At 42.1% G+C, this 21,524-nt stretch overlaps 1 protein-coding gene across 1 annotated transcript in view; it reads left to right on the top strand.

Moving 5' to 3' along the window:
* Positions 1–21,524, top strand: part of LOC137379849 (electrogenic aspartate/glutamate antiporter SLC25A13, mitochondrial) — a 262,864-nt gene that overhangs the window by 218,878 nt on the left and 22,462 nt on the right. The window contains exon 13 of the mRNA XM_068051244.1: positions 5,294–5,434. Within this exon, the coding sequence (XP_067907345.1) occupies positions 5,294–5,434 (141 nt within the window). The remainder of the gene's footprint in view (positions 1–5,293; positions 5,435–21,524) is intronic.

Below are 21,524 nucleotides of genomic sequence, written 5' to 3'. Positions count from 1 at the left end.
ATCTTGTAGATGGTATGCACTGCTGCCACTGTGCATCTGGTGGAGGGAGTGAATGTTTAAAGTGGTGGATGGGGTGTGATCAAGTGGGCTGCTTTACCCTGGAAGGCGTCTAGCTTCTTGTGTGTTGTTGGAGTTGCATTCATCCAAGCATACCCTGGAAGGCGTCTAGCTTCTTGTGTGTTGTTGGAGTTGCATTCATCCAAGAAAGTAGAGATTATTCTATCACACTCCTGACTTGTGCTTTGTAGAAGGTGGACAGGTTTTGGGGAATCAGGAGATGAGCTCTCGCTGCAGAATTCTGAGCTGCTCTTGTAGTCACAGTATTTATGTGGTAGTCCAGTTAAGTTTCAATGGTAATGGTAACCCCCAGGATGTTGATGGTGGGGGTTTCAGTGATGATAATGCCATTGAACGTCATGGGGAGATGGTTCAATTTTCTCTTATTGGGGATGGTCATTGTCTGGCACATGCGTGGCACAAATGTTACTTGCCACTTCAAGCCTGAATGTTGTCCAGGTCTTGCAGCAGGAGGTCTGAATGGTGCTGAACACTGTGCAATCATCTGCGAACATCCCCACATCTGGCCTTATGATGAAGGGAAGGTCATCGATGAAAATGGTTGTGTCTAGAACAGTACCGTGAGGAACCCCTGTAGCAATGTCTTGGGGCTGAAATGATTGGCCTCCAAGAGCCACAACTATCTTCCTTTGTACTAGGTATGTCTCCAGATAGGTTTCCCCCTGATTCCTATTTACCTAAGTTTTGCAAGGGCTCCTTGATGCCGCACTTGGTCAAATACTGCCTTGATGTCGAGGATAGTCACTTTTGCGTTAGCTCTGAAATTCAGCTCTTTTGTCCATTTTTGGACCAATGCTTTTTTAAAATTTTTTACAGGTGGGATGTGCTTTGAGACAGGATGTCCCAGCTCTCCACCCCGGGATTCTCAGGTAGAACAGGGTGGGATGTGCTTTGAGACAGGATGTTCCAGCTCTTCACCCTGGGATTCTCAGTATGAACAGGGTGGGATGTGTTTTGAGACAGGCCTGGAGCCGGGTGGTCTGGCAGAACACATTCCCTTGTGCAGACCCTTAGTGCCTGTCTTGTGGGTGCCCTTGCCTATCCTAGTGCTCCCACACAGGGTTACTCCTGTGACTGCAACATGGCTTGTGGAAGGCTGGTGACTTTCACTGGAGGAGACTACAGTTGGCTTGCTGGGCACCTTCGAGCCACTCTGAGCCTTGAGAGCCCAGCTTCAGATTGCATCACCTTTGCATGGAAGGCAATAGTCTGGGCTGGCTGGCTGAGAGGCAACAGCAAGGGCAATGGCAGACAGTGGGGGAGCATGTGTGCTAGTATCCTGAGAGAGTACAGCAAATTCGTGTACCATGGAGTCACGGCCATTCCAACGGGGTGGCACCTCACCAATTCTAGTAATCTGCTGGAGGACAGGTTGGTGTACTGCTGTGACAGTCTGCATGCCCCTTTGAGCACCGACATCCACAGCCATGATGGCAGCAGTCTAAGCCTGCATCGCAGCAAACATGGATTTCATTACCTCCATCTGATCTTCCACTGCATTGCTGAGATGTTGAGTGCCTTTCGCCTATGTTGCAATGGAAGATCAGACAGCGGCCACCAGATGCTGCATCATGGTTGTGTCTGCTAGTGCTGTCATGGATTTGGCCAATGCTTCCATGGTGGAACAGATGGGCTCCAAGCTTTACATGATGCAACATTGGCGCTGGACTCCAGCATGCTGCTAACCAGTGGCTGGAAATGATCTTGCAGACCTGCCAATGCACCAATTATCTCGGTTTGCATCATCATTACCCTTCTCCTGTATTCCGCCCCATCAAAATCCTCATCTGAGTTTCCTGTAGCAGAACTCGTTTGTGACCTCGCCCTCCACTGAGCTGGCACACAAATTCTCATATCCCCGGTCCTGGATGCAGTCCATTTGTGCTCGGTAACTCACTGCATGCAGATCTTGACTTAATGCAAGCCTCTAAAGTACATGCAGCACCAGTATCTGAGTTTATGGCTGCAAGTGTCAGATCAACTGACAGTGCTTTATCATCACTGGTGTGGGGTTGCTTTATCTCTTCCTGATAGGTGTGCTCTGGTTGGCCAGGTGATAGTTCTTCGGGAAGGTTGGGTGAGCGAGTGGAGTGCAGGGAGGAAAGCAAGAGGTTCATGGTCATACCATCTGCAGCTTACATATCATGCCAGTTAGCAGGATGAGGGTGAGATGGGAGTTGAGAAGGTGCATAAGGCAGGAACATATTGTCATCTTGGGTGGTCTCAGTGACGCTGGATGCTACAGGCTCCGTCTCAGCTGGCCCATTATGCAGAGCAACATCTCCTCACTTGGGCCCGGGATGAAGGTGTGCCTACCCGCTGCCAGTTCTCTGCTTCACCCTCCTGTTATCTGCCACTTTTTCCTGCAAGAGAGGGCGCAGAATGTCAGTGATGGTGTTGCATTGTGTTTGGGTGATTTGCCTGCAATGGATGAATTGCTGGAGATATGTGGAGGCAGCGAGAGATGGGTTTGAGGCTAGCATCATTGGCAAGTGTATGAGGATGAGGTGGTTTATGTGAGGCTTGGGTCCTGAGTGCCAGGGAGTGCTGCTGGGTGATTGATGGGGGTGTAGTGCATGTGAGGCCTCATGGTTTGGTGGGCATGAGATATCATGTGAAGATGCATTTACTGACCTTGACCACTCATGTGAGGTCAATTAGACTTCTTCCACTACTGTTGCCAGATCCTTGGGACCAGATTCTGGGCATTGACCTCTCTTGCCATCTACTCCCCTTCCCTTTGGATGGGAGGGCATCCTATCCATCTGCAGAAACAGGGTGGCTCTCCTTCTGTGCACCTCCTTACTAATGCCTCCAGTGCCACCTCAGTAAACCCGGGAACCCTCTCTTTATCATGATGCTGTTAGCACCTGACAAGGATTACATTGGAAGCCCACTCAGTGTGTAAATTACAGGAACAAAAACAAGAAATGCTGGAATCACTCAGCAGGTCTGGCAGCATCTGTGGAAAGAGAAGCAGAGTTAACGTTTCGGGTCAGCGACCCTTCTTCGGAACATTACAGGATGTTGGAAACCTAGAGAGGTCTTCACTGTGCACCAGAACGTGAAATGTGCTAGTATCTGCTATATGCTGGAAAAGCATTTACTATTTTAATATCTCTACTACTATGTTAACTTGTTAATGGGTATTATAAGATACTTGTTTACGTCCGAATTGCACAATTAAATTTCAATGAATAGGTATTATTTGAACAAACACAAAACGAAAGCGAGGTGATTAATAATTGGGAATCATTTATTTAAGATAAATTTGTGTTGGCTGCAGAAGTTGTTACGGGGAAAATGTAGTCCCTGTTGTGCCCGATTTTGAGTGTTTCAGGACCATGAAGCAAGTTGAGCAAAAGCTGAACAGAGTATGCGCTGTGCAGTTTTTCAAGGGCTGTGGTGGCGTAAACACCAGTCATTAAAGGGACTGCTGGAGGCTGCGGAAAAAGGTAAGTTTTTCTTGCTTCTCAAACCTTAATGTAGATCTGGGAGGAGCAATCCAATGAACTGTTGCTGGCCTGCGTCGCCTTCATCTCCCCTCCAGGATTTACCTGTGGGCCAGTTTAGCTTCCTGATGAGCCAATTTTGGGGGGGGCCCAACTTGTTAGCCGCATCGGGACACAGGATTGGCGTCCACAGCTCGCTGGTATTTATGGAGATGAGGTATGGAGCAAAATTTGGAGAAAGCCTGTAGCTTTGGCTATGTGATCAAGACCTGCTGTCTACCTGGCGCCGTAACTGGCATGAAGCAGATTTTTCACTCAGTAATTAAATTAGCTCCAAATCAGCAAAATACGATGAACTGCCTCTTAAGGTCGTAGTTGGAGCCAGTTGTTGATCCAGTTTAACACCTTGCCCCTTCTTTAAGTCTAAAGAGTAATAATGGTAGTTAGATCAATCGTTTGTGAAATTGAGTGAGATTCTTGGTTTGATAGTATGCAGTGAGAGGAGAGCCCAACTAGATGAAAATGCATTTATAGCAAAATAAATATGATTAGTTCCCAAGTACTGCAATAGAGCACTTTTGGAGGGTAAAGCACTTTTTTGGCTCCAGCTATGGTATTATTTTTCCATCACTAGACTGGCATGCTTATACAAACTCATGAATGGATGATTAATACAATATATTTATCTGTCCCATTAAACTTATTGAGCAAAGCTTTTTCAGGAAAAAAGTATAACCACAAAGACAGCTACACAATGTTTTAAGCTCCACATTAATCCACCAGCCTTTTCCATGTTTGCAAGACTTTTCATGCATTTTGATGGAAGTTTGAAGCCTGGGCTGAAACCTGAGACTTAAATACTGCTGACAGAAAAGCAGGTGTAATTGAACCCAAATCTTTCACTTTAAGACTGAAGTTGTTTTATCTTGTCTTGCCCGAGTGAGCATTATATTTAAACTGCCAGTTTAAAATTATATTGGATTTTATTTTCCTTATCCAAACCGTTCAACCCTCATTAAAATGTATGCTTATTTTTCATCTTAAAGGGACAGTTTTTTTTTCATTGGCTTATAAAACCTAGTGATGGGATGCCATAAACCACTGAGATTGGAAACTGGAGTTTGTATGGTAATCCTTTCCATTCTTTCATGCTAAGTGAGGGAGACAAAATACATCCAAAATGTTTCCTTTGTTTTTCACCAAATGTTATGCTCCAGTTCTTGAAACATACACTAGCTTGCTACTGAAGTTGAGGCTTTGGCTTGATAACATGGTGGTTGTGGCTGCCTTGCTGTTATAGTTAAACATTGAAATTGCTTCACATGACAATTGTGCTGATTGTGGCAACACTAGAAGTAATAACTAAACATTAAAAAAAATTGTATTGATTTTTAAGAAGAATTTATGGTATTAAAGATGCTGTTGATCTTTCCTATTGCATTTTAAGTTTGTTTTGTATAGGCTGAATGAAAAACACTTGTGTACCGAAAACCACATCACAGAATCACAGAGTGCAGAAGGAGGCCATTTGGCCCATCGCGTTCGCACTGGCTCTCTGAAAGGGCAATTCACTCAGTTCCATTCCCCTGTTTTCTCCCAGTAACCCTGCACATTCTTTTTTTCATATAACAATCTAACATTATTGACTATCTTGATGCTTTACTTAGTGTTGATGACTTCTATTTGAAAACTTTTACATTCTTTGTGGTGACTCATGAGTAGATGTAAATTCTGACTAGATGTTACACACATTCTTTTCATAGGCTGGCAGTTCACAAGTTATCTTCACCAATCCACTGGAGATTGTCAAGATCAGGTTACAGGTGGCAGGTGAAATCACCACAGGAGCTCGTGTCAGCACATTGACTGTCATAAAAGAATTAGGTTTCTTTGGGCTATATAAGGTACAGCATGAGAATTAGCATCTAGACCTTTAAAGTATGAATATATTTAACTGTGTTTTTACATAATTCCTCTTTAAGCAAATTTTTCCCCCTGTGATCAGTACATCCAAATGAACAGATGTAATGCAATGAATATAGCGCAATTTTTATGTGTTTCTTTTTGTATCTGCCTTGTACCCCTTTCTGAAATCTCATGCATGAACTTTTTGGTGGGGCCAATGTGTAATATATCCATTGTAGCAGTGAATACAAAAAGGTTATACTCCTATAAAATCAGAAGTAGTAGATTTGTAATGGTTATCATGACAACTGCTAACGAACAATAGAGCAGCCATAGGAGTTTGCCATATTTTAGGTGAATAAAATAGGTACATTATAATATTAATTAACAACTGTGTTTCACTGCTTTTATACTGATTTTGCCAAACTGAACGGCTTACCCAGTCACAGACTACCTATCCATGCTATCTCTCTGTCTGCTCCTGATATCCTTCTCCCAGTGCAGACACAATCCATGCAGCCTCGCTGCTGTCCACTTTGCCACATCTGTGTCTCTTAAACTTCAGGTAACATCAAGTTAGATCCAGTTGTGTTTAAGAATAACTTGGCACAATATTCAAGGGGACAATTTTCCTAGTTCTTTTCTTTTTTAAGGGTACCGGTTAAGTCATATTTTTCCTAGAATTGAATACTATAGGAATGCAAGAAACTACAGGACTGGAAAAGACTGTATCTGGCTGGTTCCAAAATTGATACCCCATAATTTCCGGTCCATCAAATATCTGCCCAATTTGCCATTTAAGTTTTCCATTCTATAGTCCCCACCATTTAAAATGTCCGTGTTTGAAACAGGCAGTTGCTTATATCGGCTATAAAGGGATAACCATCATCAATTTTGCATAAATGTCAACTTAAAAGTTGCAAGTCATAACTCTGTTTATTTCGGCCAGAAATAGAAGATGTAAGGTGTAGTAATGAACTTAAAAAGAATATTTTCTTTAGCTGCTGGCGACTGATAATAGGAAAAGCAAAGAGAAACTTTGCAAATCAAACTCAGATTAAAAGAAAGTACAGTTATAGTGGTACCCATTATCTAAAGACTATTCTGATCCATACCCAGTGACAGTTCAGTCATCAAAAAACTTTCCTATCACAATACTCCATGGTTTCACGATTGGCAATAATATCTCCATTATAGCAGTGAATATAAAAAGGCTATATTCCTATAAAATCAGAAGTAGTAGATTTGTAATGGTTATCTTGCTAACAAACAACCATCATATTGTTCACTTCTTCCCAAATAGTTTCTAAACAAATTTTTGTAAGAACACTTAGAAAAGAAATATGCATTGGATTGGATGTAGCCCATTATCAGTAGTAACAAACTCACAGCGTGACACCATATCAGCTATACTGGCCATTACATCACAGAATTGTTACAGCACAGAAGGAGGCCATTTAGCCTGTCGTGCTTATGCCAGCTTTCCAAAAAATCAGTTTACCGAGTGCCACTCCCCAGCCTTCTCCCTGTAGCTCTGCACATTCATCCTTTTCAGGTAACAATCCAATTCCTGGGTGAAGGCCTCGATTGAACCTGCCTCCACCACACTCAGGCAGTTCATTCTGAATCCTAACCACTCGCTGCGTGAAAACGTTTTTCCTCATATCACTTTGTTTCTTTTATATCAAACAAATCGTGTTTGCACTAAGGTGCCCACTATAAGCGGTGGTGACTGTATCTACTTTGCTGCCCAGTGCATTTGATACATTCGCCATCCTCTGTAAAGTACTGTCTAGTAGTTTCCCTGTTCTACAATGCTTCCAGTGCCTGGATAGCCGTGCTGTAGGACATGGTGAGAGTTCATGGCGTTGGAGATGATATATTAGCATGGATAGAAGACTGGCTAACGAACAGGAAACAGAGGGTTGGGATAAATGGGTCATTTTCAGGATGGCAAACTGTAACTAGTGGAGTGCCACAGGGATCAGTGCTGGGCCCTCAACTATTTACAATCTATATTAATGACTTAGATGAAGGGACCGATTGTATGTAGCCAAATTTGCTGACGATACAAAGATAGGTAAGAAAGCAAGTTGTGAGGAGAATACAAAGAGCCTGCAAAGGGATATAGATTGGTTAAGTGAGTGGGCAGAAATTTGGCAGATGGGTGTATAATGTGGGAAAATGTGAGGTTGTTGACTTTGGCAGGAAGAATGGAAAAGCAGAATATTATTTACATGAAGAGAGACTGCAGACCTGGGTTTCCTTGTACATGAATCACAAAATGTCAGCATGCAGGTACAGCAAATAATTAGGAAGGCAAATGGAATGTTAGCCTTTATTGCAATGGGGATGGAGTATCAAAATACAGAAGTCCAGCTGCAACGATAAAGGGCATTGGTGAGACCTCACCTAGAGTACTGTGTACAGTTTGGTTACCTTATTTAAGGAGGGACAAACTTGCATTGGAAGAAGTTCAGAGAAGGTTCTCTAGGCTGATGCTTGGGATGAGGAGTTTGTCTTATGAGAAGAGGTTGGGCCTATACTCATTGGAGATTAGAAGATTGAGATGTGATCTTCTTGAAATATAAGATCAATATATGAAGTATAAGATTCTGAGGGGACTTGACAGGGTAGATGCTGAGAGGATGTTTCCCCTCGTGGGGGAATCTAGAACTAAGGGGCACAGTTTCAGAATAAGGGGTCTCCCATTTATGATGGAGATAAGGAGGAATTTCTTCTCTCAGAGAGTTGTTAGTTTTGGGAATTCTTTTCCCAGCAAGCAGTTGAGGCTTGGCATTACATATATTCAAGCTGAGTTAGATTTTTGATTGACAAAGGAATTAATGGTTATAGGGGGTAGGCAGGAAAGTGGAGTTAAGCCATGATCTGATTGAATGGCGGAGCAGGCTTGAGGGGACAAATGGCCTACTCTTGCTCCTATTTCTTATGTTATTATGTTAGAACAGAAGCAGAATTGTATATAGTACTCCAGGTATGGCTATCCTAGTACCTTATCACTACTTAGATTATTCTTCTATTCCTTTGGCGAAACACCCCAAAATCTAGTTAGTTTTCATTTTGGCAGCAGCGTACTGTGTTAGCTTCAGTGAGCTATCAACAATAATCCTAAATTGCTCTCTTGTGATCTGTCCTGTATCCTATTAAAATGTAGTTTATATTCCCACTATTTACTTCCATTCCTTAGTCTCATCAACTTGCGTTTGTCCACATTAAATGCCACTTGCCATTTGTTAACTTACTTTCTCAACATATCCTTTTGTTTATGGATTGCATGTACCCTGTTGATTGGAAGCCCACTTCTCAACATGGTGTGACCTGCAGATATAGTCAGCTATGTTTCTGTTCCCAAATAATTTTTTGTATAATCACTTGTATTAATATAGCATCTTTAATGTAGTAAAATGTCCTAAGATGCTTGCAAAAATTGGCAGAGCAAAAGGAGAGACGGACAGTTGACCAAATGCTTGATCAAAGAGGTAGATTTTAAGCAGTATCTTAAAGGAGGATGGAAAGGTGAAGAGGTCTGGGAAGAGAATTCCAGAGCTTAGGGTCTGTTGGCTGAAGGCATTGCCAACAGAAGGGTCTCCCCACCCCCAGCCTGCAGGGAGGCCTTCCCATGTGGTGGGGCACCCACCAGCCAGTGGTAAAATGCCCACAACAGCAGGAAGAGGCCCATAAGTGGTCATTAAATGGCCAATTAAGGGCCTCAATTGGCCTCTGGGCAGGAAGGCCGTCCTCGACCTTACCCACCCTTCCTTACCTCTGACAAAATGTAATGGCGTCAGGAAGGCCATGAACACTCCATCTCCTGCCTTCCCTCACCATGTTATGGGCCACTCTGCCTTTCTACCTGTCCCGAGAGAGCTGATAAAGTTTAGCCCCTTAACTCTGTCTCTCTGTCGAAAGATGCTGCCTGACCTGCTGAGCATTTCCAGGGTTTTCTGTTTTCATTTCAGATTTCCAGCATCTGCAGTATTTTGTTTTTAACGGTTTCCAGTTTCCTGGCCCTAACCATCTCCTCTTCACGACGGCTGTCCAATCTCCCTGCACCTCCATCCCCCACCAGGACAGTCTGAGAGCTCTCTGCTTCTTCCTTGAATGAAGGCCCAACCAGTCTCCATCCACCACCATCCTCCTCTGCCTGGCTGAACCTTCTCACATTGAACAACGCCCTCTTTAACTCCACTCATTTCCTTCAAATAAAACATGTTGCCGTGGGTCCTAGCTATGCATTTTTATGGGATATGTCTAACATTCTTTGTTCCAAACTTACTCAGGCCCCCTCCCTCAGCTCTTTTTCCAGTACATTGATGACTGTACCAGTGCCATTTCCTGCTCTGGCCCTGAACTGGAAAATTTCATTGACTTTGTTTCCAATTTCCATCCTTCTCTCACCTTCACATGGTCCATCTCCAACTCTTGCCTTGCCTTCCTCGACTTCTCTGTATCTATTTCTGCGATAGGCTATCAATGAATATTTGCCAGTAGCTCACTGACTCCCACAACTACCTTGACTACACTTCCTCACACCCTGCTTCCTGTCAGACTCCATTCCATTCTTCCACTTTCTCAGTTTCCGTCTCATCTGTTCAGATGGTGCAACCTCCCATACCAGCGCTTCTGATATGTCTTCCTTTTTCCTTAACCGAGGATTCCCCTCACCGTGGTTGACCGGGCCCTCGATCGTATCTGTCCCATTTCTCACACTTCTGCTCTCACCCCTTTGTCATGCTAGGCCCCCACCTGCCAAGAATGAGGCACATTAATTTTGTCATGATCATTGATTTTTAACTGTTGTTGGAGCGAGCAAATAACTTGTTAAACAGATCAGGCCTGGCTGGAAAAAAACATTTACATACTAACAAACACCGAAGGTGATGAAGCGCATTCCAGAGCCTGCTAAGGAGGATACAATCCACAAGGGCCAGGACTGGTTAAACCAGCTGGTCACATGACTACCTGGCTATTCCAGGGTTTTCTTTTGAACTGGCCACAGAGAATTTGAAGGCAGAGTGTCTGTTTGCTCCTGGAGTGAGTATATCTCTCTCCTGTCTGCTCCCGTCTCTTTCTCACAAGCCACTGAATCCATTGAAGACACATGAACCCCAAAAGAGAAAAGTCTGCTATAGCGAACAATGTTTAAGAAGAATACTAGGCCCCAGTAAAAAGCAAGATCTACCTACATCAAGGACTCTACAGTGAGCTAGAAGAACGGTAACAAAAACTCTTCAGATATTGCCTCAAACTTTTCCACTTTATTTTTTTTCTGCTCTTTTCTGTCTCTGTTTGCATGTGTGTATCACGTATGCATGCTGGCATGGGCACACTGTGTAGGTGTTAACCGAATTAGAATTTAAGTTTAATAAATTTCAACTTTTCTTCTTTAAACCTGAGAAAGCCTGTTTGTGCTGGTTTCTTTACCTTATAATTGGAAAGCAGTGAACAAGGATTCACCAAGGGGGAGCAAAAAAACACGGTGTGTTTAAAATTAAACCCTGTTACCGTAAGACCAGGTGAAGACTGAGTGGGACCCCTAGACACCTTTCATGTCTGGTTGTAACGCCTTCCTCTCCCTTCCAGAACCATGATTGGATTCAACTTGTGCTCACCTTACATTCCACCAGCTTCCACATTCAACGGATCATCTTCCACCATTTCCACGACCTCCAGCATGATGCCACCACCAAACACATCTTCCCATCCACTTCCCTTTCAGCATTCCAAAAGGACCATTCCATCCGCGACACTTCAGTCCACTGCTCAATCACCCCTAACACCCGCTCCCCTTTCCATGGCACCTTTCCATACAAGCACAGAAGATGCGACACTTGCCTTTTTACCTCCTCCCTCCTCACTGTCCAAGGTCTAACAGGTGAAATTGTGATTTACGTAGACTTTTTTGAATTTAGTATACTGTATTCGCTACTCGCAATGCAGTCACTCTACATTGGGCATATCAAACACAGACCGGTGACCACTTTGCGTAACACCACCATTCAGTCTGTAAGCGTAACACTGAACTTCCAGTCGCCTTTCATTTTAATTCTCCACCTTGCTCTCCCACTTGACCTCTCTGCCCTCGGCCTCCTGCAGTGTTCCATTGAAGCTCAACACAAGCTCAAGGAACAGCATCTCACCTTTTGATTAGGCACTTTACAGCTTTCCAGACTCAACATTGAGTTCAGCAATTTCGGACCATAACCTCTGCCTCCATTTTGTTTCCTTTTTCTTTGCAGGTTTTAGTTTAACTCTTGTGTTTTTCTCTTGGTTTTGCTTTCGGATGGTAGCTGTTCATCATTGTGCCATTCACACGTCCTCTGGACACATCTTTTGTTTCTTTGCTTGTCCCATTGCCACTTGCTGTGGCCTTGCACCACCAACCCTTTTATTATTTAATCTCTCCCGCCTTTTACTTGCTTAGAACCTATTACATTTTTAACTTTAACCAGTTCTGATGAAAGGTCATCGCCCTGAAACGTTGGGCCGAGTATTTAAACGACCGCAGGTGCCGGAACAGAGACGAATGGGCCCGCAATTTCCTGCCACCAGCCGGCATGCCAGTTTGCCAGCATGTTCCCGCCTCTGTGCCATTTTGGAACATGCCGGTTTGGGGGGGAATGCCCACAAGTGGTGAGTAGCCGATTAGGTATCATTATGAGCCTGTTGGCATGAGAGCCCTCTGCTGGGGCCAAAACACAACCCAAGGATGGAGATGACCTCCCGGCGGCAGATCGGGAGACCAGCACTTTGACCATCTTATCTGACCCACCCCCACCACCGATGCCTGTAGTAGCGAGATGGCCACAGCTTCCTCTCCACAGTAGTGGTCTGGCAGAGGTTCCAGTTTCAATATCACCTGTTAAAAAAGTCTTCAGAGGGCTTCCATCGTGAGGGGCCCTCTCTCCTACATGTATCGTCAGCTCCCACCTCTGATGGTGGGGTGCCGATCTCTCAGGACTGGCGGGTCTCCTATTGGCTCACTGCCCTTAATTGAATGGCAGTTGTGCTTCCTAGCCACTAATCGGCCAGCTTGCCAAAAAACACGTCGGGCCCCGATGTAATGTGGGCTGGGACCCAGAAATGTGCCCGACAAGGGGTTCCGACCCCAGAACTAAAATACAGCTCGTAACTCTGTTTCTGTCTCCACAGATGCTGCCTGACCTGCTGAGTATTTCCAACATTTTCTGTTTTATTCCAGTTAATTTGTAAATAAGGGTAGTATGGTGGACCAAGATGAATATAAAAACAAAGTTAAAGAAGTTAAGAATCTGACCAGGAGAGCTAAAATACAAATTACATTAGGATAGTGGGGAATATTAAAACATCAAGCATTTCTATAAAATATAGCTGTAGCAAATTGATAAAGGAAACAGTGAAAGATCTTAAAGGTGTGTGCTATCAAGGAACCAGAGAATGACAAATTACTAATTAATCGCTCTGCTTAATCTGTGCTCACTTCATTTACCATACCACATCATATCTATTTAGGCGTTTCGTTATCTTGTCTTTCTGGATAGACCTTACTTACCCACAACAGATGTTTGGCCCACTGGCTTGTAGTTCCCTGGGTCCAAGTACCCCTTCCTAATGATGTGTGTTACGTTAGCTGCTTTCCAGTTTTCAGGGACTACTTTTTCTAATGATTCATTAAAAACGGTAACCGTCCTTTCTGAAATCTTCGTTTGTTTTCGTACTTTCTCTGTTTCTCCCCCATCCCTGGGAAATGCACCCTCCCCTGGTCGTGCCTGAACATAGAAAAGAGTCAATTAGTAATTTGCCATCCTCTAGTTCCTTGATTGCATTCCTCCTTTGGGATCTGTCGCTGTAACCTTTATCAATTTGCTGCAGCGATATTTTAGAAAAATGTTTGATGTTTTAATGTTCCCTGCTATCCTAATGTAATTTTTTACTTTAGCTTCCCTGACCAGATTCTTAACCTCTTCAACTTTGTTTTTTATATTCATCTCAGTCCACCATGCTACCTTTATTTGACTTTCATTGTTGCTCAAATTGGTATCTTCCTAAATGGTGTGTATCTGTTCCATGCTCTGTGTCGTATTACCATACATGATCGATTTTTCATAAGCACGCCCCTTCTATTATTGCTATTCAGACCAGTTTCTTTTGGAGGAAACATTAAAGTGAGGCACTGTCTGTCTTCTCAAATGGATATAAAATATCCCATCGCACTATTTGAAGAAGAGCAGGAGAGTGCATAGTGTCCTGACCAACATTTATCCTTCAACCAACATCAATAAAACAGATTAACTGGCCATATCTCATTGATGCTGTGCACAAATTGACTGCTTTGTTTCCCTACATTACAACAAGACTATACTTCAAAAGTCCGAGTGTATCAGGCCTGTGTCCTCAGTACCTTGCTCTATGGCAGCGAGGCCTGGACAACGTATGTCAGCCAAGAGCAACGTCTCAATTCATTCCATCTTCGCTGCCTCCGGAGAATACTTGACATCAGGTGGCAGGACCGTATCTCCAACACAGAAGTCCTCGAGGCGGCCAACATCCCCAGCTTATACACACTACTGAGTCAGCGGCGCTTGAGATGGCTTGGCCATGTGAGCCGCATGGAAGATGGCAGGATCCCCAAAGACACATTGTACAGCGAGCTCGCCACTGGTATCAGACCCACCGGCCGTCCATGTCTCCGCTTTAAAAACGTCTGCAAACGCGACATGAAATCCTGTGACATTGATCACAAGTCGTGGGAGTCAGTTGCCAGCGTTCGCCAGAGCTGGCGGGCAGCCATAAAGACGGGGCTAAAGTGTGGCGGTTCGAAGAGACTTAGTAGTTGGCAGGAAAAAAGACAGAGGCGCAAGGGGAGAGCCAACTGTGTAACAGCCCCGACAAACAAATTTCTCTGCAGCACCTGTGGAAGAGCCTGTCACTCTAGAATTGGCCTTTATAGCCACTCCAGGCGCTGCTTCACAAACCACTGACCACCTCCATTGTCTCTCAAGATAAGGAGGCCAAAGAAGATACTTCAAAGGCACTTTATTGCCTGTAAAGTGCCTTGGGACATCCTGAGATTGTGAAAGGAGCTATACAAATGAAAGTCATTTCTTCTTTCTTTAACTCACCAGTTGTTCCCCTTTGACTCAAAATGTGCCTTTCTAAACCAAATCCAGTTAATCACATTTGAAAAGTAAAATACTTGTGAAAAATCTTGGTGTGGTGCTTTTTTGTACAGGTACACTGGTACAGACAAATTTAAGAGCAAATTTTTTAGTTTGCTCTTTGGACTATTTAAAGCAGATTTCAAAGTGCCAGTTTCCAAGTGCTTAAGATTCATAACCTCCAGCTTCATTTGCGTAAGTAGTAAGCACTAGGGAGAAATGTTATTTCACAAATTTTCTCTTTGTCCCCTTCCTTAGAAATAAGATTTTGGGCCGTTTAACATTTTTATTTATTTTTCTAAGGTTGGATCAAAAATTGGGTGAAAATGGTTGTGTACAAATGCATATGTTTCCAGTCAAATATAAAGGTAGAATCAGAAAACTGATTTAATTGAGTTTCAACAATAAAACAACTTTGTAAGGGAGACAACATGGACTGGTTGGGCTGCACAGTTTGTTTCTGTGTTGCAATTTCTATGTAAGCAAAATAATTCAAATAATAAATGCTTATCAGCTGACTTCACAAAAAGGAGTAGTTGACATGCATCCTTGGGAGCTTCTCCAAAGTAACTTCATTTGTAGTTGATTCACATGGCTGAAGTGTATTCCTCAATAGTGTTGTCTGTTGGCTTGGAGAAAAGATCAAGTGCTGTCTCCACAAAAAAACAGGGAAATTGGTTAGCTGCATGACACCAGCTTTTACATTTCTAGATTTTATCCATTACATCACTAGAATCGGTATATTTTGTCATCTAAAAATGTAATATAATATTATACAATGCATCTCTGAAACTGGCAGTTCTAACATAATGTTAAACCCGATTAATGTTAAACACTATTGTATCAAAATCCTGACTTTTTGTCTCAGCATCATGGTTCAATAAATGGACAGATTTTTTATTTACGTTCCGATGAAAGGTCATTGACCTGAAACGTTAACTCTGTTTCTGTCTCCACAGATGCTGCCTGACCAGTTGATTATTTCCAGCATTTTCTGTTTGTATTTCAAATTTCCAGCTTCCACAGTATTTTGATTTTGTATTGGATTTTTAATTTAGTAGCTATAAGATTCATATTGTTTGCATGTAAAAATTCAATGATGTGGGCAAAAATTGAACCTGTTTAATTTTGGGAAAGTAGACAATGTTTAAATTTGTAATTTGTTCTAGTTTTATACAGTAAAATTTAATTCACCAGGCAACTGTATAAAATCTTAATTTTGTAGGCTGCTATCTGTTTGGAAATGCAGGACTGTACTATAATATGACACGGTTCTATCTGGTGCAGACTGTCACTTTCCATACATCATTCTACCTGTAAATGAAAATGTCGTGTAAACAAAGTGGATCAACCAAAGCGGGTAATAAATTGACATTTTTCTTTAGCTTTACAAACATAATCATTTCCTGTTTATCTGACTAGTAGAGAAAAAATGATTTGGATTCAATATGAGACACTAGCTAACCAATTTATTTTAAACATGCTCCAGGTTAATCATCTTTTCTTTAGTGCAAACTGGTTATCACAATAAAGAAAGTTAGTAAAAGTTTCTTGAACATAAGAAATTAAGAACATAAGAACCAGGAGCAGGAGTAGGCAATTCAGCCCCTCGAGCCTGCTCCACCATTCAATACAATCATGGCTGATCTCATCTCGGCCTCAACTCCACTATCTCTTCCATAATCCTTCAACCCATTATTAATTAAAAATCTGTCTATCTCCTCCTTAAATTTACTCAATGTCCCAGCATCCACCACACTCTGGGGTAGCGAATTCCACAGACTCACGATCCTTTGAGAGAAGTAATTTCTCCTCATCTCTGTTTTAAATCTGCTACCCCTTATCCTAAAACTATGACCTCTCGTTTTAGGTTGCTGCACAAGAGGAAACATCCTCTCTACGTCTACTATGTCCATCCCCTTAATCATTTTATATACCTCAATTAGATCTCCTCTCATTCTTCTAAACTCTAGAGAGTAAAGGCCTAAACTGCTCAATCTCTCTTCATAAGACGAACTCCTCATCTCTGGAATCAATCTAATGAACCTCCTCTGAACTGCCTCCAATGCAACTACATCCTTCCTCCAGTAAAGGGACCAAAACTGTACACAATACTCCAGGTGCGGTCTCACTAATGCCTTGTACAGTTGCAGCAACACTTCCCTACTTTTATACTCTATTCCTTTGGCAATAAATGCCAAAATTCCATTTGCCTTCCTTATTACCTGCTGCACCTGCATACTAGTTTTCTGCGATTCATGCACGAGGACACCCAGATCCTTCAGCACCGAAGCACTCTGAAGTTTCTCTCCATTTAGATAATAATTTGCCTTTCTATTCTTCTGACTAAAATGGATGACCTCACACTTATCCACGTTAAACTCCATCTGCCAAATTTTGGCCCACTCACCTAACCTATCCATATCCATTTGTAAATGTCTTATTTCCTTATTGCATTGAATATGCAGTGACATATATTTCTGCAGGCCTGAATACAGGTTCTGAATAGCTTTTAATAAAGACTTGGCAACTTTGAGAGAGATATTTTGTTGTATCTGATCTTATTGTGTGGTGTCTCAGTAAGTAAGTTTGCAGTAGTCAAATGCTTCAGTGCTTGGGGCTTGATTGAATAAATGAATATTCCACATTCCTGTCATTGTAATGGGTTTTAAACAAGGATGATAAAAACTAAACATGTTGTACCTCCTTTTAGTTGAAGTGAAATTTGTGAAACTTGCATTGATGCTGTCTTAACATTACAGTGCTGTAATATAAATGATGCAGTGCTAATTGGAGATTGAAGGGTGGATATTAACTTGGAGGCACGTGGAGGATGCTGCTTTGAGGTTGGAAAACTCGGAAGAACTGATTTCCTGCAGGTTCTGCCGAATTTAACGACATCACCTGAATAGCATTTTCCGCTTTGTATCCCAGCCACAGCCAGCCAGATTGAGAGGCTGGCATCAGGTAGATAGGCATTCAGCACCAGACCACAGCTAGAGAGTGGAGAGAAGGATCGGAAAGGCTGAGGGAGGTGGGGTAGGTGGGGAAAAATTGGAGACCAGAGGCGAGAGCAGGGTCCGAGCAGTGGAAAGATCAGAGGTCAGAGGGGTCCGGAGCTGGAGGAGATCAGAGGCTAGAGTGAAGATTGGAGGATAGATCAGGGACAGGATCAGTGGGGAAGATCGGAAGGGCTGTTGAGGGGAGAGCAGATGATCTAAGGGGAGATTGGAGGGATCTGGGTTGTCCAATTGTTGGGGGATGGGTGGGGGCTGGGGAGGCGGTGAGTTAATGAAGCAGGTAAACTGAAACCTGTAAGTAAGTGGAAAGGCACTTGACTCCTGGATCCAGCAGACCTTACCTCCCTTTAGCGGCTGGGTTTCCTGAGGCCCACAAAACTCAGCTGGTCAGTGTTAAATTTAAAATAGTGCTTAAATGAGGCGTACAGCTTCATTATAATATTTAAATTGCCAACTCGCCTCCTAGGAGTGGTTTGGTCACCTGCCCCGTCCCACCTCCGTTAGAACCAGAAGTAGGCGAGTTGGGGTTGGAATTCAGTTTTTAACATCCTACCCGACACAAATCTGCCCATTTGTGGGTTAAAATTTCCCCCTAAAACTACTCATGAGGTGGTTAACACTGCTGGCTAACACAAATTGAAACTGGCCAACACTTTTGTTCATATTGGCCAACATTTTAATTTGTATAGCACAGCAGTGGGGTTATTACATCTGGGCAAGTCCACAACCAGGAAACCTAGTTGTGAGTGAAATTTTTGAGCAACTATGATAGGAAAATAGTTTGTACTTACATAATGCACAATTTCAGTGTTGCTGCAGCTTTGAATCTGCAGTGTTAATGAGGCAAGTGCAGAGCATTTTGCAGCTGCATCACATTGTGAGACAGTTTCACAATCAGCATGTGTTGTGGAACTGCCTGAATGGTGTTGCAAGCTATGTTTTCCTTTAATTTCATGTCTAGTGAGAAATAAAATAGGGTTCTTTATTGGATGACAAAGGCTATATGTGGCACATGATACACTTGGCATGTTGCCTTTTTGGAGTGCTTGCTCTGAAACTCAAAAGTTAATGCAAAGTTGCTGAAGAATTTCATATATTCAGTTCAAATCTCAGATGGCCAGCAGGTACAATTTTTAAAAAGACACACATACTAAATGCAGGTTATAATTTGTGTGTATTTTATAATTTGAGAAAGAGGTTAGATGCATTATTATTCTACAACAACAAGTTGAATCTTCTAATTTGTCAGTCTGGTGTTTTTCTCTCTCTAGTAGACAATTGCACATTCACTGCTGGAGACAAGGTTGAACCAGCAAATCCCAGACCTGCTGTCTCCTTGTGCCCAGCCCAACACAGAGATGCCTTTGTGAGCATAATTATCCTACCCTATTAGGAAAATAGTTTGTTTAAGCCTTTACTCGCTACTGTTACTGGTATAAAACAGAATTAGCATTTGAAAAAACATTGCCCTACCTGAAGGTCTGATTTGTTTATCTGAGTCATTCTCCAACCTGAGATTTTTTTTCTCTTTGCTTAATCTAGTCACTCGGTGAGATAAAATCTAAAATGAAGGGATTTAGGGTTATCAAAGTGATTGGAGGAGGCAGTCAATTTGCAGTAGATTTCACCAGAGCACAGGTTCAAGGTGTATATGATCCAATAGCTTCATGCCTGGCAGGCCTATTCCCTGGCAGCCACCGACCAAGATTTTTTCTCAAGCGGGTGATCTGGCTATTCGCATCAGATTGAAACTGAGGTTTTCAGTCCACAGTCCATAGGGCTGACACTGCAAACCGCGTCAGGAGAAATAAAATTGCACTGACTTCTTGAGTACAATCTCCTAAACTCCTGTAATTGGACAGTGGTGGTTAATAGTAATTAATTTCTGAGTTAAATCTGTAATAAACATGCTCTGAGTGGAGATGGTCAACGGAAAGAAAAAGCTTTGAATAGCAGACTCACGTTTTATTAGCAGATTTATTTAACGTTCACTGGATTCTAACGTGTAGTTTAATTTTCACAATTTTTACTCTGCTTTTAAGAAGAATTCTTAACAGTATTGGTTCTGTATATTTGTTGCATATAAAGCAGCATATGTTCAATTTAAATGCTTGAGTTACATGAAATTACCTCACTAGAAAAGCTTCTAATTCAGCCTTCACAAGTCCAGTTTCATCAAGAATTTCTGTTTCACAAAATTGAAATTCTTGTTTAACCCCTTAATCTGCAATAAAAATGGTAAAAGAAATGAAACATCTCTGTGATCTTCACGATAACTATGCTGTTGGAGTGTTTCAATACTACATACAAAAGATTTCTATGAAAGATCACACTTTTACTGCACTCCAAAGTAGGCTGGACTTCTGCTTCAGTTGCTGTCAGTGAAATTACTCATCTTTTACAAAAGGTTAGATTGTTACCATAAAAGCAGTGGTTGCTGATGTCCCCAGCTACCAGATGAGCTATTTCTTAAATATAACATTGTTCAAGAGAATATTCAGCAAAACCAAAGGCATCACAACTTCCATAAAGGCCATAAGTAATGCTGGGAAAACAGAAAATGCTGGAAATATGCAACAGGTGAGTTGGCATCTTTAAAAAGCAAAGACAGGTTAATGTTTCAGGTAGAGTCTACAACCGAAATATGAAGCTATCTTTTCTGTTTATGGATCCTGACAGACCTGCTGTGTATTTCCGGTATTTTCTGTTTTTTATTTCAGAATTATAGCATTTTTTATTATTCCATAATCATCTTTTGTTGTCTGATTTATTAAACTATCCAGTTTCAAACCAGAACATTAAATAAGTAAGCATAGTTTTAAAGAAAAACACAGTTTATGATTTTATCTACAACTGACATAACATACAATTCTTGATGAAAGTAGTTTCATATTGTAAAGCTACTTTGGTGATAATGGCTAATGTTTTAAAACTTTGAACAGAACACAGTTGCTACAGTTAAATATTTCTTATTTCAAGAATACTTAGTTGTATTTTGGCTCTGTGGCTTCTTGGCACAGTAGACAAAAGAAGAATCCTTGCTTTGCCTTATTCAGTATTCCTTAATGTTAGAAATTGTATTTTTATGCTTAAGTGCAACATTTTGTACCATGACTTTGAAATGTTAGGAAGCTGGTTGCTTCTTAAGAACTCTTGCAAGAGTCACACACCAGCTACCTGATGGTTAAGTGACTTTATTCTGTGAATGATTCAGTCATAGGGCTCAGGAAGATCCAAGGTTTGATCCCTGGCCTGTGCTGAGTAGCTGCTCCCTGGTAGGGTTATGCTGTGGTGCTCCAATGGACAGCAGCAGCCCTAGATTAGGAGCAAAATATTAGTCAGGGTTCTCACTCCCAATTTCAATCTACTCACTCTTGCTGGAAGAGATTTTACAGGAACATTGGGTGAGGGCAGACCTGACTGTTATGCCCCTCTATCCCAGATGTCTGAATAGTCTGCCAGCACTGCCCATTAGAACTCACAAATAGGGGCCATTTGGACATGATGCAGGAGGCTGCTCATGCCATCAAAATATTCTGCTAAGGAGTTGATACTTGCAGGAGGAGAGAACAGTGGCGAAAATTGGTTCAGAATAAAAATCACAGGTCTGAAAGGTAAAGAACAAGTTAACTGATCTTGGAGGCAAGAGAACATAAGTCGGTGTGATAAGACATGGAGTTGAATAAATCCATCGAAAAGTTAGTTGGTGGGAGAAAGGAAAGCAAAAGTAAATTAAGTTAGGTAATATTGGCACACACAATGGAGTGGCAAAGTTGCACTTCATCACAGATGTTACACACTTGTTTATGGAAAATTAATTTTCAATGTAATTGCACCACTGATCAAAAGTGTACATAGAAGCAGGGATTGACATTTGTCATTAAAACTGTAACCTTGCCATTAAGGCAGTA

Source organism: Heterodontus francisci, chromosome 2, assembly GCF_036365525.1.
Source record: "Heterodontus francisci isolate sHetFra1 chromosome 2, sHetFra1.hap1, whole genome shotgun sequence".
Taxonomy (NCBI): Eukaryota; Metazoa; Chordata; class Chondrichthyes; order Heterodontiformes; family Heterodontidae; genus Heterodontus; species Heterodontus francisci.
The sequence above is the reverse complement of the archived record's forward strand: the minus strand, read 5'-3'. Positions and strand labels throughout refer to the sequence as shown.